Source organism: Parus major, chromosome 1 (genome assembly GCF_001522545.3).
Source record: "Parus major isolate Abel chromosome 1, Parus_major1.1, whole genome shotgun sequence".
Taxonomy (NCBI): Eukaryota; Metazoa; Chordata; class Aves; order Passeriformes; family Paridae; genus Parus; species Parus major.
Window position 1 is genome coordinate 38,623,835 of NC_031768.1, and position 17,582 is coordinate 38,641,416.

Below are 17,582 nucleotides of genomic sequence, written 5' to 3' on the forward strand. Positions count from 1 at the left end.
TGTTCCTTGTGCATACACGAATTCCTCCGTTTCATTACCAACTTGCCTCGCCTTTCTGAAAAACCTGGATTTGATAGTAATGGCTGGGGAGTGATTTATATTAAAAGGAAATTTATAAATTAGTTTTGATCTAAAATTACCCTAAAAAACGAGCATGTTCTTCAGATATTTCCAAAGTTAATTCTGTTTCTAATCTTAGCGTTAAACACTGCGTCATACACACAAAGAAATGATAAAATGGAATTTGGTTGCAATGTTATTAGTAGAAACTACTATAAAGATACAAGTTTAGCAATAGTGAAATAATGATTAACTCTTATTTCAAGCTAAGTGTTATACAAAAGTTGTATCCAACAGCTACTAAATAGCCTGCAACACTGAGTATTCCAAATCTTCGGAGAGGCCCATTTCCACAATAACAGGAATGAAGAGAGGTTTTGTTATTTGGTGTGGACTGTCTGTAACTGTTCTGTCACTGGAATATTTTCAATTTATTAAGGCCTTTACAATACAAACATCAGAATCCAATGGGAAAATGTTTTAGGGGATTGAACAATACATTTTGTATTTTTTAACCTCTTTTCCTTGGTGAAATTAGGGAGAGACTGAGGAATATTCTGCTTATCCTAGTTTGCTGAGATGGCAAAATATGAACACTTCAAGACTTTCTTACCTTAAAATTGAGCAAGCCCATTGCAGTTTCCACAAAGGGGATAAAATTCATTGGTTCTACAAGTGTTCGGCCTTTTAGGTGATGTAAGAATTTGTCTGAAAACTAAAACTAGACAGAATGAGCTATAGAGAGAATAAGAAGAACAGTCTACATGTATATGCAACATGGCAAATATTCACCTGACTGTAACAAACACCCTTTCCCACCCCAAAACCTGATAACTATAAAAAAATAAAATAGCTTTTAACAAGGCCTGTGATTTGAAACTGCAGCATTCCCATACATTTCTAAATTTGGAGGCTGGTTTGCAAGGAAAAAAAAAAAAAAAGTAAAAAAATGCAAGCTTAGCACCTCTCACCCTGGCTTAGAGAAATGCAAATCCATGGGCTCTGGAAAACAATGAAGTGCTGCTGTACCTGAGGTCCGGTTTTGTTTCAGGTCCAGCACTGCCATCACTGGAAGCGCTCCCCAGCCTTCTAAGTGGCATCCGTATTATTCATTACGGCACCGTTACCCTTTTGTTCAATAGGCTTTTCTTCATAATTTTTTAGCTTACCTAGGAAGGCCTTAAAAAGGAAGTTTAATTCTTTGAAGACCAAAGCTTGCCAATTTTTTCCATGAGACCAGTTCACAGCTAGCTCTGAGCTGCCAGTGGGGTAGCCCAAATTCCAAAATCTATCATCTGGAAACATACAAAAGCTCTTGCACAGATTTTTCCCTTTTCAAAAGGGGAAAAAAAAAAAAAAAAAAAAAAAAAGGGGGGGGGGGAGAACCTTGAGCCCTATATTGTAAATGTATTATGTCTGTCCAGATCGAGTAATTTGTGTCAAGATAAACATATTGCAGGTACTGCATAAATGTTAGTAAATAAAGACAAAAATCACATATGCATATATTTTAAATTTAAGGAATATTCAACTATTAATGGATATCAAAGGAAAGGGAATTTTAATCATCTCTCCATTCAGTCTCAGTTGGGTAAATCATATCTAAGAGATTTGCATAAATATAAACCATCAAAGACTTTTCATCTTCAAAGGGGGTTTCAAGACCCTATAAGCTTTGTACTGTAATCATCGCAGGTCACAACCCTGCAGGAATAAGGCTGCTATGGCAACATAAAAAACTAATGCTTAAGGCTTAGCATAATATTCTGACTAATAGAAAGGAAACTCATTTTAAAAGCTGGCAGCCTATTTACCAGAAGCTGGATTAGAGGTGTTATTTCCCCTTTTAGCTTCCCCCCACCACCCCTCCCCAAAAGAAGGAAAATCTAATCACCCAGATCTTGAAAAAAAAAAGGTTTCCAGCAATTTGCAGTAACTTTACAATTAGGCCAAAAGAAATCACAGCTTTCTCTGATGAAGAATTCTGCCCTCCCATCTCTGCTCTGCATCATCACCGTGGCCCTCTTGGTAACTTTTCTTTTGTGAAGAGAATTCCACTCAAAAATGTGCAAGGAGAAAAAAAAAATCAATTCAGTTCACTCTTTACAGTATAGCAGGTTCCTACAGTGACAGAAAACAGCAAAGTTCACCCAGGCAAATGCAAAAAATGAGGTAATATAATGGTATCAGCATATCTTACGACTTCTATCTGGTTTTCATTTTTTTAAAAGGAAAAAAAAGTAAAAAGTGCTACTGTGTGTATATTTTAGGTACAAGTTAGAGAGCAGAGTTCTTGTTTTATTTTAGAATATTTTAAAAGTCACACTCCTGTAATCCTCATTATCTTTTGTTTTGAAGGTAAAGCAAAAAAAAAAATAAAAAAGAACATTTAATTAAATATTGCCTCCCTTTCTCTCCCTTGTGAAAGATTTGCAATAAGCACCAATACAAAAGGTATCGAGTGGAGAAGTTTCAATTAATTTTTTTTTTTTTTTTTTTTTTTCAAAAGGAGACGATTAAATGTTTCCGGCCCGGTAAAGTGTTCATTTCAGGGAGAAAAGGAAAAAAAAAAAAAGAAGGCGGAGGGAAAAAAAACCCACAAAGCTTGGGGAGGGGATGAAGTAGCAAGGCCTCAGCAATTCTTTCAATTCCAGTGCACACCCAATAGTGTGTTGGGAAGAATGCACACTGGTCGGGATTTGTGGGAGAATTGTCCCGCCACAAAGGAGGGAGAGTTACGCTTGTTATAGTCCAATAAGCCATGCCAGTCAAACAAGTACCCACACTAGGGACAAAAGGAAAGCAAGAGATTCTCACACAAAAGAAAACAAGTAAGCCCATCTTTTAGTTGTGCATCAGCCTCCAGGTTTTCTGCTGCACATAAATAAAAATGAAGGGGGGGAGCGGGTGTGCGTGGGGGGAAAGAAACAGCTTCTGGGAGGCTGAAAAATCACGTTGGAGTGAATTTTTGGAGGATTGGGAAAAGAAGGCAGCAGCGTTAGGCAGAGTATGTTCTTAGTGTGCAAAGGCTGGGCAAAGGGAGAGTGAAGCAAAAGAAGGACAATGATGCAGAAGCTTCTGGGGCTGGCTAGTTTTCCACGATGGAAATAAAAGTTAGCAAGAGGGAAAGAGGAAGAGGATGAGGGGACAAAGAGCCCTGGCATCCCATCTCCCTGCAAAACCTACTTGGTGGCAGCAAGGGCTCTGCCATTTTGGTATCATGAATATTCATCACTGACAAGTTGCGTCTAACACTTACACGGCTGTAAACCCTGAGAGGTGCACTCTGGTTAATTTAATTACCCGTTGGTGGAAGGGGATGGCGAACCTTCCATCGCCAGTGGTGGAGACCGAACGGGCAGTGCCACAGAACGGACGGGGCCTGTCACACACCTGACGTATGGGACTGTGCTCCATTGTGCACTCAGGCCCATCTCAATGGCTTGATCAAGGTTAGATGCTGAGATGAAAATAGATTCTAATACGCCTGCCCGCCTTTCATCACAGCTTGCACGCGTGCTAGTTGCTCAGCTAGTGGTTTGCAAAAATATAAAGTGAATAATTAAGCATTATTCCCTTACTGGTGTGTTACAGCAATAATGGTATATCCAAACAAGCATCCCTCTTTTTTGACAATTAAAACAATTATAGCATAATTAGGCCTATTTCAAAGTTTTCTTAAGTAATTTGACATGCCAGCCATTTACATTTCAGGTTTTTATTGGCTGAAAAGTCAGTTGTGAAACACAAACACACCTGTCAGCAATTAAAAAGGAAGAAGTAGAGAACAGTTCAGGAAATAATATCTGTGCTAATTAAAAACACTAGTTAAAAGCTTCCTGTTTGTTCCTCCAGTTGCCCCAAGGAGTGACCTTCCCCCCAACCCATTTTTTCATATGCTGCTAACATGGTTTCCCATCTCCTGCTTCCAATGCATGTAACTAAGGCTCATGGACAGACAATAATTTTGCTTGTTAGGTTAGTTTGAGAAGAGTCAGGCACTTACCCTTCTACTTTTGATAATATATTCTGACAGCAGTATTGGTTCTTTGTCAGTTGTGGAAGAAATACACCTAGCTTCACACATGTTCCATATATGCTTTTTATACAGCACATCACACACGCATTTAAATGGATGCACTTCCAATTACCTCAGCCAAGCAGCAACATCATATGGTATTTGCAGGCTTCCTCTTAATTCACAGTCATTAATCTCTGTGCCTGCGTGAACTTGGCCCAGCAGCTTCAGTCAAAAGCTACTGTGTTGTTGGTACTCACCCATCTTATTTCCTCAACATCTTCAACCTTTGGCAGCATCATGCTTGAAGGAAGGGTCTTGGACTGCAAAAGGACCTCCAGATCTTCTTCTGCAAGGCCGCTGGACACAGAGTTTATCCTGACACACTTTTCAGCATGGCCAAAGTCAAACTCTTCAAGGGTTTTCACGATGGTCAGTCTTGCTTCTCTCTACAATACATATGAGTTCAGATGCACAAGAAAACAAAATTGACAGAAAAATGCACTGAGAAGAAAACTTGTTGAAATGACATGGGGGAAAAGCTAGACAGCCAGTATAGTGGTGTCCCCAAAATGTCTGTCACTCTTGGACTTTATTGAAGAAGTCATCACCAGAACCTCACAATTTTACCTTCCTCTTTACTCTTTCTTTATAACTGGTAAATTCAATGCATGGGGTTTCTACGTGAAAACAAGATTTTTGTGTCTGCTAGTGCTGAGCATGTGTAACAAACACAAATCTTTATGCTAACATAATGTGTTGCACTAAGTGTCTGCTCTCTGAAAAATGGCAGATTTTTAATTTGCATAAAACAGTTAATTTTTGTAATTTAGCTCTATAGTGCCCAAACGTCAAAAAGTACAGATTTATGTATACTTCTTTGGTTTTCCTTTACTCCATGTATTCAAAATGCATTAAAGGCAGTAATAGAATTCACAACTTGCATATAAAAACAATGCTGAAATAACTCTAAGTTTTTTCTTAGACCACATAGCAGAGTATTCTGTTGGCACAGAATAAAATCTCCAAAGACAAACGCATCCCCTGCTTGTTTGTTATTTTTGTGAATGTAAATTTACAAATCTGTTTAATAATTGATTTGCATGAAGAATACTGGCCTGCTTTTCTGAAATGAAATGCATTTCTTGGCCTGGAGAAGGAGGTAGGGGTCGAAGGAAGGTGCTGGGCTTCCTGCTTCCTGCTAACTGAAGTTTCAACCCCAAATTCCTTCCACTCACCAACAGCCCCTAACAAATTCGCATTGTCAAAATGCACACTTATCAAAAGTAATTTCATTTGTGAAGAGTTTTTATGGGGCTAATAAAACTTTAAAGCTCCTGATTCATGGAGGCTCAGGAATGACTTTAACAATATGCAGTTGCTGAATAGAGATGCTTTTCAAGAAAACAGGAAAACTCAAGGGGAAAAAAACAAACAAAAAAAAATCATCAAAGTTAATATCCAGGCTAATACAAATCAGCAAGAGAGCACATGACAGTAGATTTAAACCAGACGGATGCAAACCTCTGCCAGCAAGAGGGGCAGAGGTGGTTTCCCAATGTGGTCTGAGTTAAACAGTGTGAGGGAACAGTAGCTTACAGTTGTCAGGACCGATGAGAACAGGGTCTCCCAGGCCAGTTTAAGACTGCAGTGTACTGATTTACAGGGCTGGGACCCCTGATAATTAGAGTAAGTTTAGAGAAAAGCAATTGGTGGCTCTAACTGGTTAAAAGGAAGGAATAATGAAGCAGAAAGTTAATGAAATCTGAAGCGAACAGCCTTCAGCTTGGGGCTACTAGCCGTGCTCTTCTGAAGGCTGGGAGCATATGCCTGTTAATCGGACAGACGGGAACAAGGCACCCACGTATGCATCCCTGGGTTGTGATCAAGGGGCGTGTTCAGAGGTGATCTCTGGAAAACACAACCTAAAACATTAAAACTGCTGTGAACGGACTCTGTCTGGGGCCATTAGGAAAGCCACATAAAGATGCATGCAGTTTAGTACAAACATGTCCAGCTGGAGGACAGCTCCGGCGCATGGCTGTCTGAAATGGCTCTTCCAAATTAGATAAACCCAACCATATGATGACAGTACTGGGAAGTACAAATCTCCTATGTTTTCTTTCTCTGACCTGGGGTACCGGGTTTCTAGGGCTGGGCTGAAAGTTTCTGGACACGGTGCAGAAAAGTAGCTTAAAAACACTCTCCAAACCAATTTATGCTTTTAATTAAAGTCAGATTATGACTCAACATACACCAATGCAATTTGCAAAAGAGAGATCTTCCCAAAGTATCCTCTAAGGCAGCACTCAGTTCCAGCTGAAGGCACATCTCCAGCAAACTTGTAACCTAATTTGTTATGGGTTTTTTTTCAGAATATAATAATGAGCACTAGACCATCTCATATCTATTTTTCTCCTCAGTCTGCAAACTCCCTTCCCAAAAAAGACAGATCGTGTCTTTCTAGGTATATTTCCATACAAAACACTTATTAACAGGCTGTTGCTGTTATCAATTTACATAAACTAAATGTGCAGCCCTCTGGTACGTATCCCAAAAATAACCAACAACTTCACTGAATTTATACCAACCAACAAACATGGGGAGGGGGTTGTTGTTTTTTCCCATATTTTAATAGAAAATATGTCGCTATGTTAGTTAACACACCCATGCCATCTGTTGGGTTGAGAATTGATGCGTTTTCTTAGAACTGCTATGTTTTAGATCTGTCTGCCTAGATACCCTAGGAATGTAAACGTTTTCTTCCCATGATATAATACTTCTAGTCACTATAGTTTCCACAGCAAGAATCAATTTATGTTTTTAATTGTGGAACAAACTGATGGGACCTGGCTGCCAAAGCCAGAGCTTGTGAGGGGGCTGACTCAGTGCCTACCCGTCCTACAATGGAGGAATTCCAACTGATGTTAGTTGAGGAGTATCAGGTTCCCATAAAGGTTTCCAATAAAACATTTCATGGGTAAATAAAAAAAATACATACTACAACCTTTTGACCACATGTACTAAAAACATGGAGAAAAGGGAGACCCCTTTCTGCCTCATTAGGCAGGGAAATGTAGATGCTATTCTTATTGTAGAATTCATGCAAAAACTAAAATCCTAACCTAGGTAAACTACTACAACATTATAGCAGAGAAAGAGGTAGTCCTTGATACAATAATATCCTTACTGCCAAGAATGGGAAAACTAGAATTTTTAAGAAATGGTGAGAAAAATATTTGCCCTGTTCTTCACATGAGAATTAGAATATCAGATAATACTTTGTCATGAAAGAATAGGTGATAAAGAAATAAACCAAATCATTAAGTAAAACATTTCTTGCTCAGGTAGCTTGGGATGGTGGTATCCTCCTTGGGTCCCATGTCAGTTGGGTTCTTTATCAAACTGAACAAGACAGAAAGACAATAGAGATCTTCATGGTAAACAGTGATACTATTAAAATACTCTAAATTTGCGACTTGTGCTGGAAAGCTCACTGAGATAAAAAAAAGGGTTGTCAGGGTGGCTATTTTAGCACCCCCTCTGTTTGATTCTGAGAAGGATACAGAAAGGAGTTCATTACCAAGTGCAACTATGCCAACTGGTGAAGATAAGGGTTTCGGTGATGCAGCATTGCTGACAAATCCATTGCTACCCAAACACATAGACACTGAAATTAAAAATGGGAATACGCACATTGCCAGCTCCACTGGCACCCATTAAACCTAATAACTAACCATCCTCATGAGTTTCTAGTTCTGAATTATCAAATCTGCAAAGAAAACAACATCCGTCCACTTTTACACTCCAGTGGAAGAGGTGGTCCCTCGCGGCAGGGCTGCGCAGTCTCGCCATCTGGAGAATAAATCGAGTGTGAAGTACAGTATAGTTTGGGACCAAGCTCCGTGGCGGCAGCCCAGCAGTTAGTTCATTAGTCCCAAACTTGTGGGGATTAGTGCTGTATCAACTCTACTGTCGGATGGGATCAGGCAGGCAGAGCGCGAGACTTGGGGAAGGGGGTGGCAGCAAAGAAGGAGCCCCTTGGGCTTATTGATAAAACCACACTGTACTAGTGCACCTGAATACGTGCTTTTGGGAACAGTATTCAGAAGCAATTTCCCATCATCTGAATCAGTACCTTTCCATTTTTCCTTTTTTTCTTTTTTTCACCTTTTTTGTCCTGTACGTTATACGTCGAAACATAGAAATTTCCTCTTCAGAACAGAAAAGCTACAGAAGAAAGAATGCCACAGAACTGGAAGTTCAGCCACCCACTCACCTTGGACACACTGTTAGTACTGCAAAAATGAAGCAAAGATGGTCAGATTAACAGCAGATGGAAAAATTACATTTTCTTCTTTCTTTTCTAAGTGATACAATTCCCTACAATCTTGCTTTTCAGCACTGTGATTTCTAGACCTACCTGATTTTGAGGATAAAACTTCTGTTTTGCTTTATTTTTCTTCCCTAGTCTTCCTCCTTTTTTTTTTTTTTAAAGACCTCCAGGTCTTAATGTAAAGATAGTGGCCATACTTAAATATATGTTTGTATATAGATCTCATCCTGTTAGCATCTTTTGCTAACGGTTCTTCATATGGAAATGTATATTCATATAATGCACTAAAATGGCAGGCCAGAATCTATCATCTTCAATGCCATAATAAGTTGGCATGTTTCAAATAGGAGAGGAAAAATTAATTACTGTAATCACAATTCAAGTTCTTTTTTTGCGACATGTCTGACATGATAAAAACATACAATTATGTGTTAATGTTAATTCCTCGGAGTGGTTTGTTTACAGAACTTGACATTGCTGAATCTTTTGTCACTTATATTAGTGCATGCCATATGAATGCACCTCTCAAGTAGGATTTTGCAGATGTGCACGTATATATTATATACCTATAGTAGTTTTTGTGCAGAATAGAGCTTCTGCAAGGGGAAAGTCTGACATTTTCTGCGTGCATAACTCTTCATCAGTGAAGTGATGCCATAGAGAATGAAAGCATACAAATGCCATTTAGTTTCAAATTCACAAATGGGTTTGAAAGAGAAAAGACAAATTACATTTGTTTTTAAGGAAACAAAGAGAACCGTAAATGTGGAGCAGATCACTTTTGAGAGCAGGAGGTACTTGTCTCATGAGACTTGCTTTCTACCTTACACATATCAGGTACTTGTGAGAATAAATCTTTGAAATGGCAAGTATGTATTTCTAGTTAGTCTTGTTAGACTGAAAAACTGCTGTAAGATACACACCTCCAGGAAGTGGTTATTAAATATTTTCTTATTGTTACCTCCAAGATAACGAGTTAATGAGTTTTTAAAGATTTAAGAAATTTTAGAACACATTTTCTTTTGGTTCAACATGGAACACATGAAACCCACCATGTAACTAATCCTAAAGGAACAAAGGGGCAAGAGTAGGGAGGAAGAGGGAGAATAGAGTCTCTTCATGTATGTTGGTATCTCTCCTCTGTATTTCAGGTAAACATACGTTTTAGCATACTTCAAGACACTGATTTTGACTCTTCCCTGAAATATTCATATTATTTCTTTAATAATTATTTGGTGGTTTTTGTGGTTTTTGTTTTTTTTTTTTTTTTTGTTTAATGCCAGCCTTTTCACTTGCCTGAAAAAGATTCTTCATGACATCAAAATGAGTCATCTAAGTCTGTGCACTTCTAGCATCTGCTGCTTTTCTCTCTGCTCTGCTAATTGTCCTTACATGCAGTACATGGTCTAGCAACACCAAAATGATGCAAACGTCAGTAGTCAGCATTGTGAACTAAGCAGCAATTTAATTATGCTCTGTTGAGGAAACTAAATTTCTTTGCCCATTTCTCTAGAAGCTTCGTTTAAGGTCTGGGAACATATCAGTGCACTTTTCAACAATAGCTACCCTGTGTTTTTAAAGGACAAGATCTCTAAAAGCTGTCCAGGAACAGCTGGGAGTGCTTGCTCCCATGTAATCCTAGAAAGCCTCTCCCTCCCTCTACTTATGTGGACAATGTGGATCCTGAAGATATTAGGTGGGGGTCTATCCAACACCATCAGAGGTGAGAAATTTCCACATATGGTGGTCAGGTGGACTGTCCTGAGACGCTGTGAATGTGGAGAGCCAGTGAACAAGAGCCTGAGGTTGTCTCAGCCAGCAGCCAGCAGCTGGGCCACAAGAATCCCAATAAAGGTTTAGGGGTGATCAGTTATGTAAGTACTACATCTCTGCAGAGCCTGACTAAGGATGTGGATATGAGTGCAGCAGAAAGACATTTTCACATGTTGTCATTGAGGCATTTTTATGACTTGCACATATCTCAGAGAAATTTAAACAGAGCCCATTAGGCTGCTAGAATGAACTGGCACATAGAAATTTTCACATAATATAAGGACTGAGTATAAATGTCTCAGTGGCAAAACCGATACAGCACGGTATGTGTGTGTGTGTGTGTGTGTGTGTGTGTCTGTGTCTGTGTCTGTGTCTGTGTGTACATAAACACAGAGACAGGCTTTTACCTTAAGACTGTGTGTACAGAAATGCATCAAGAGGTTTTTAATGATAGTAATATATACAGCAGCTTAAATAAATCTAAGTTTTATTCATGTAGGTAGGCAGCTATTCTTCTGTCTGACAACTTACAAAAGAGATGTAAACAAAAGAGATGCAAACAACCTTTCAATTAACACAAATCAAGCTAGCACTAATTTAAACTGGCTGTGAGAAGTAGTCTCTTTACTTTTTTCCCCTGGCTTTCTGAAGATACTTTTGGTTTTGTGACAGATTAGCATCACAAATGAAAATTCTTTAGAAGCATTAGTGTTAATTAGTCTTCCTGGACAGTCCAAATGAGCTACTGCATGATGAAATAAGGCCACAAAATATGCAATCTAATATATCAGTTAAAAAAAGGGTTACACTTTTCTTTCATCTGAACTTAACAGTATGCTAATTTTTACTTTAAAATATTGCAGTTTAAGATGTATTTACTTGGCAGTATGTAATAGATGACTGTGGAAAAGATGGACATTTAGACAACTATTTCTTATTTTTACAAGTGCATTTTTTTGTTAATGCTGATAATGAAATACACTGCAGTCAAAAGTAAAACTGCTTTAGCAAACTATCAATCCCTCTGCAGCGGCTGACTTCAGATGTGATGATTCTAATAAGATATGGATCAAATGTTTTAAAGATTCGCGAATTATTGTCTCAATTATTTAATAAATCAATTGCAAAAAAAATACTTAAAGCCAAGAGAGGCAAACAGAGGTTTTCTGAAAAAAAACCTAACTGGCCATAACTTTATGCCTGCTTGTATTGGAGGAACTAGTGTCTGCCCCAAGATACTTAATAGCTCCTAGGAACAAGGAAGGCATTAAGAAAAATCAAGTTAGGTCTGTCTTGGCATCTTTTATCTTTCCTTTTTATTGGAATAAACTTTTCCCAGTTTACCTACAGTCTCAATAAAATTATGTGTTTCAAAGAGAAGGCTTGAAACAATGGTTGTGTTTCTGGTATTGTGCAAACTCTGTTTAACAGTCCTTATCTGTGTTATCTGCATTGGTAAATTAGCAAACTAATATTCTGTAATGTGATCAAAGCCCCACAGGACGCCCAAAGTCCAAGTGTTCACAGCTCATGTCCACAGCAAAACTGTAACAGTACAAAAAAGCTCTCAACTCTTAATTTTCAACTTATATTTTAAAGTTAAAGTGGTGTCACCTTGTAGACGTATGTATTTCCATGCAGTGGGGATTCACGACCAAAACTGCTCACTCAGGTGTCTTATGCTGGGCAAGGCACTCCCAGGAAGTCCTCCCACCAGATGGGTTCTTGAGCCATCTAGAAGAGGACTTCTGAAACCTTCTCAATCCACAGACATTTTTTAAAAGTAGAAATTAATTCCTGAAGTACTGTATATGCCCTCGTGAGATCATGCCATTCATATCAATTTCCATGTACAGACTCTCTGAGAAAATCTATACCACTGGATTAATTTAGCTCCCAGCTTCACCTGAAGGTTTTGAGTCTCAGCTGCCCACAAGGCACAGCTGCTCATGTACATCCAGACTCTCCTCTGGGGGACTGAATAATCTATTTCCTCCAAATCACAATACAGGTGTGGTTTCAGTAATAGATCTCTCCAGGCATCATGTCCAGAGAGTGGTTTGAGCAGGACTGCACCAACTTCAGCTGCCCCCACCCTGCTCCTGTGATGCAGCTCCAGCAAAGCCTGTGTCCCTCCAAACACACACATGAGCAGTCTTGCCCGGCCCCAGGGTGTGCAACACATCCTCAGCTGAAGTTTAAAGACCTCATGGTGGTATGCCACTCTGCTCATAGGCTGGAAATCAAGGAAAACCACCCAAAACCCAACCATACTACAAACCTAACTACTCCATCAAAACCTGATGAGGAGACACAGGGAACAAATTGTGCTACTTATCCATCACTGCACTAAATCTGCTCTAGAGATTTGCCCCTATGCCATGTGGGCACAAGCCCCTCTGCCACTCTAGGTGAGGATCTCTCCTTGCCATTTAGCATTGTAGAAGTAGCCAGTAATTGCAGTAATTACTTCTGTTAGAGAATAATGTTATGAGATGTTCAACACAGGAAACTTTGACCTCATGAGCTTTGCACTAAATTGACAGAACTCTTGCCTTCCTGCAAAGAAAACTTGTTTTATAATTATATTCCTCAGCCAGTGTTCACCTTAACAAAGACCCACCTCACTAAGCTGGATTTTGTCAGAAGTCCTTTCTCTACCAGGAGAAGGGCTTCCTTTTGATAGAAATCCCACTTGGATGGTTGACTGGGGAGAGTGAAGGAACCCAACAATCCCATTTCACCCCAAATGCAGGTTTTAGCACATCCCAGAGGCAATGTTTTCTCAGATGTTCCATATGAGAAGGCAAAGCCCGCTCCACCTTCTGGCAGAATTCCTGAAGGATGGCTGTACTACAAAAGCAGTTGCCCTCCCTTCTTTCCGCCCCCACACCCCAGAAGTGGGAGAGGGGAAATAGCACTGAACATGGAAATAGCATCAGAACACCATGTCCCATGTGTCCCCATATTGGCAGTGACTAGCTAAGGCAGAGAGTGATCCCTGATACAAAAAAAAATATTAAAAATAAATTCCATGACTCACGTATTCATGGCAAGGAGTATGAACCATTTAGAAATGAATTCACTTGTGTTCTGTGGTCTAAACAAAGTCTGACAATGCGAATTTTCCCCTGTCTAGACCTGTGATTGGTGTCAAAGGAACTGAGATTTTTCTCCAGTTTGCAAGTGGGACCTGAGAAGGAGGTTGTTTTCTAGGTCAGACCTGTGTCAATCCTACAGTTGTAGGGTGGTATTTGTACATCACTGATAGATGTATTGTACTGGTACAACACAATAAATACCTTTATAGACATGGTGAGAATTGTTCACTGGTGTTCTTAAAAACCTGATTAAGTTCCTCATTTAGATATTCCTGATTGCAGTGGAAGAAGTTACTGGGACTTGTGACATTTCCTTCCCTATACTTTTCTTCAACTTACTTCCCAGATAAAATAAATTATTTTTAAGTACTAGGCTGACTGAGGAGGTGCTCTTTCGTGGGGCTTCTGGAATAGTTATGAAGTTTAAAGTAAAGTTGGTGCATACTTCCCAATAAAACTATAAAATAAACAAATATATGATTATTTCTGCAACATCTAAGCAGTTCTTACCCTCTTCTGCTTATTCTCATTCCATGTCCCACTTTTTCCTTATGCAAGCATTTCTAATCAACTTTTTTCTCGAGCTGAGTTGCAAACTGGATCACTGAAACAATCCCATTAGAGAAACTCAGGTTTTTCTCTGTGGGAGAGCAGGATTTTGTTTTTTACCCCAGCCCATTTAATCAGTCCTGGCCAAACAAACAATTGCACCACTGCAAGCAAGGGCATGGCAAAGGATGAAAATAAGCAGCTAGGAAGGACAACTTGAAAAAAGGAACTTCTTGAGCTGTTTTTTGGTTTTCTTTCCACCAGAGTCCAGCCAGATAAGCACTCACTGTTGCACCTTGAGGAGAGTAGTAGGCAGGATTCAAGCAAATGCCTGCATCCCATAACAACCCATTCTTGCATCCATATGTGCTTCCCCATAAAATTACCTCATCATAACCTATAGGGACTTCTGCAAGCAGAGCACCTTGTTAAGTCATTGATTACTCAATTAACACAACTTTTGCCTTCGTTTATATGGTTCCCTTCATAACATTTTTCCAGACCTGAATATGCAGGGCTCCTTCACCTGTGCTTTTGTTACCTACTCTTGCATATGTCCAAATCTGACATCAATTTCATTCACTTCAAGCAGACTGTCAGGGTTTGAGTTCAAATTCTTTACACATGGCTTATCAGGTATTTTCTCTCACTTTCTGGAGAATGACTCTGCCAAATGTAGTGTAAGTAAAAGACTAATAAGAAAATGGGTTCAGCTTTGAACCATTTCTAAAAACATACAATAAAGTCTGGGGTCAGCCAGACCTCAGTACAGAGCTTTGTACTGCTTTAACTACTTCAGATTTATTTGACACCAATAACATTAGGTTGATGCAATGCTCTGGTATGAAACTATTTGCTAAAGTGCTACTAGCAATATAATCTATTCTCCTGTGTGAATAAAATTCATGGACAATCAGGATTTTACAGCAGTACAACTGCATTAATACAGTACTGCTGCTTTGTTTATCTTATATTAATTTTAAACCAACAGTGATTAAATAGAATTCAGTGTTTACAAGTTTGACACCCATTAAACTGCTTTTTTTTCCCCACACTTTCTTTTCCTCTTATATTTTTTTCCCAGCTTGCTTCATTGTTGTGCTACTGTCTGAACAAAGCATGCATTTAGCAAATCTTTTTGTCCTTTTAACTTGATATGATTCTCCTTGTTCTGAACGAAGGACTGCCAGAAGAGATTAGTGAAAATGTGTTCTACTTACCTAAAATATCTCTTTTTTTGAGAAACTGTTCTGCTTTACTTATTAACTTGTTTATATTTTTTGATTGCCCCAGTAATAATGTGTTTTGTATTGAGAACAGAAGGTAGCTTTCTCCCCAAAGTGCTCAGAGACTTTCTCTCCAGCCAGAATCCCCACTCCCATCACATGCATCGGGTGCAGGTTAACCCTGGTGGGACTCAGGTGATACTCCCTTTTCTTGGCAGTAGCTTCTCCCTGTGCTGCCAGCCTGCCACCAAGCATCACGTCTGTTTGGCAGCCACCCCTGCAACCTCCGGAAGCTCCCTGGCTCCATTTTCTCATTCCAGCTGGGCACTGAGGCACTGTCCATGCCAGTGTGTTTGCAGTGCTTGTGCTGGTATGTTTTTTATGCTGCTGGATACAGAAGGTTGTCTGTGTCCTTTCCTGGTTAAGGTGTCTTCGCTTTCGCTTAGGATGGGGCTGTAGTTGGCACAGTCCAAAGTGGTCCTATGGTTACTCTGTATCTAGAACACTTCACTTTTGTTCTGAGGACAAAATACACAGTGGCATTAATGTTCTTTGACTGTCTGTTGGCAAGTTCCCTACCTATTTCTCTCCTCACTCTTTGATTTGACAAGCAAAATAAAAAACCCCACAAAATTTCAAAATAAAAAAAAAATAAACTTCCTAGGAAGTCGCCTCTTTAGAGGCAGCAGGTTTCTGCAGCACAGGTGCAGGAACAAGTCCTTGAACCCACTAGATCACTAGTTCCCTACAAAGTACAACAGTATCAGAAGACTATTGCAAAGTTTGTATCTTATCAAATTCTCTTTCTTTCCTTCCTGGTTCTTCATTTATCTATCATCTTCTCCACTGAGCTTCATATGAAGTCAAAGAATCACAGGACTGCTGAGGTTGGAAGGGACCTCTGGGGGTCATTTGTCTAATGCCCCTGCTACAGCAGGGACACCCAGAGCTGCACACCTGGGATGGTGTCCAGATAGTTTTTTAATATCTCCAAGGATGGAGACTCACAACTGCTGGGAAACCTGTCAGTGCTCAGTCACCTACACAGTGAAAAAGTGTTCTGATGTTCAGAGAGAACCTCCCGTGTTTCAGGATTCATCACTGAACAGAACTTGGCTCTGCCCTCTTTGCACCCTCCATGCAGGTATTTATATATTTTGATGGGATCCCCCTGAGCTGAACACTCCTAGCTCTCTAAGCCTCTCCTCAGAGGAGAGATATTCCAGTTCCTTCAACTTTTTTGGAACTCATTCCTGAGGTCTCTCCAGTATGCCCATGGCTCTTGAATACCAATACCTCTGGCAATTTCCTCCACACGATTTGTGAAGTTTAGAAGTCTTCCCTGTCTGCTCTTTGTCAGACATCTTTGAACATATTAAAACTGTTAACTTTTTTTTTTTAAAGGTTAAGGTCCAGTTAAAAAAATTTGCTGGTATTGAGCACTCCCTTTTATTTACTAATACTGTTCTTAAAATTCTCATGTCCCTTCATGCTCTCAGCACCACCTTTTCCAATACAATTCTCGTTTCCAACTGAGTGATTTGATCTTAGCTTTAAGATAATTTTTCATCTGTTGCTTATTTGGCTTTATTTCTTCTTGACCAGGTTTCACAGCTTCAGATTCTGTGTTGGCAGTTTCTTGGCCAGTTTTCCTTTCCTGTTGACCAGATATAATCTCTGCCAGTATGGATGCTAAGTCCTCTATTTCTGGCCAAGCAAGAATCAATCATGCTGGATCTTACTAATATAAATTTACACTTAATAGAAATGTAATCCTCTTGGGAATTAACATCTGCCCTAACATAAACTTTGTCACATTTTATGAATGCTTATGGATATTAATTAATTATTCTAGCCCACTTACATGCATGTTTGTAAATAGACAGCTATTAGGACAATTAAAGTGGCAAGACGAGTAGCAAAATGGCTTCAGTCTAACAGCTATAGATATATATATATATATTCAGGAATACTTCTTTGGCCTGTGTTTCTCAGGACAGGCCGTTGTTTGACTCCATACGCATGTGGACCTACTTTCCAGCTATTCTTGTTTCACATCTATATTGCAGAATCACTGCAGAGCCACAGGCAGGATGAACCCCATTGTCCTCTAGACCATTCAAGCTTAGCACAAATGCACGATCTAGCGATGAGAGCTTTCACACAGCCAATTCTGCGTGCCCAGAAGTTCAGCTCAGCTTTTTCATCCTGAACAATGGGGAAGCAAGGGGGATAGCCTAATATTTTATCCTCTGTTTTGCCTACGTAGTCTTTGTCCACCGGTGTTTTGTGGCATTAAAGGTGAACCTCTTTCATGCAACAGCTATCAAAAAGCCTTCCTCCTCTAGACAAGGCAATGATGAGTTAGAGTCACTGTTTGCTGTTATCCTGATCTGCTTTTCAAATGAAGATGATTTTTCTATCATCTATACAGCTTGCTCTGCTGCTTCTGTGTCTTCCCACACCATAGCACACAATCTCTAGGTTAAATACAGGACAAAATTCTGAAAATTTGTTTT

At 39.5% G+C, this 17,582-nt stretch overlaps 1 protein-coding gene across 1 annotated transcript in view; it reads right to left on the reverse strand.

The window, feature by feature from the left end:
- Positions 1 to 17,582, reverse strand: part of CLYBL (citramalyl-CoA lyase) — a 166,188-nt gene that overhangs the window by 23,837 nt on the left and 124,769 nt on the right. Inside the window, exons 3-4 of the mRNA XM_015635160.1 lie at positions 4,339 to 4,527; positions 674 to 775 (exon numbers count right to left, since the gene is read on the reverse strand). Coding sequence (XP_015490646.1) covers positions 674 to 775; positions 4,339 to 4,527 — 291 coding nt within the window. The remainder of the gene's footprint in view (positions 1 to 673; positions 776 to 4,338; positions 4,528 to 17,582) is intronic.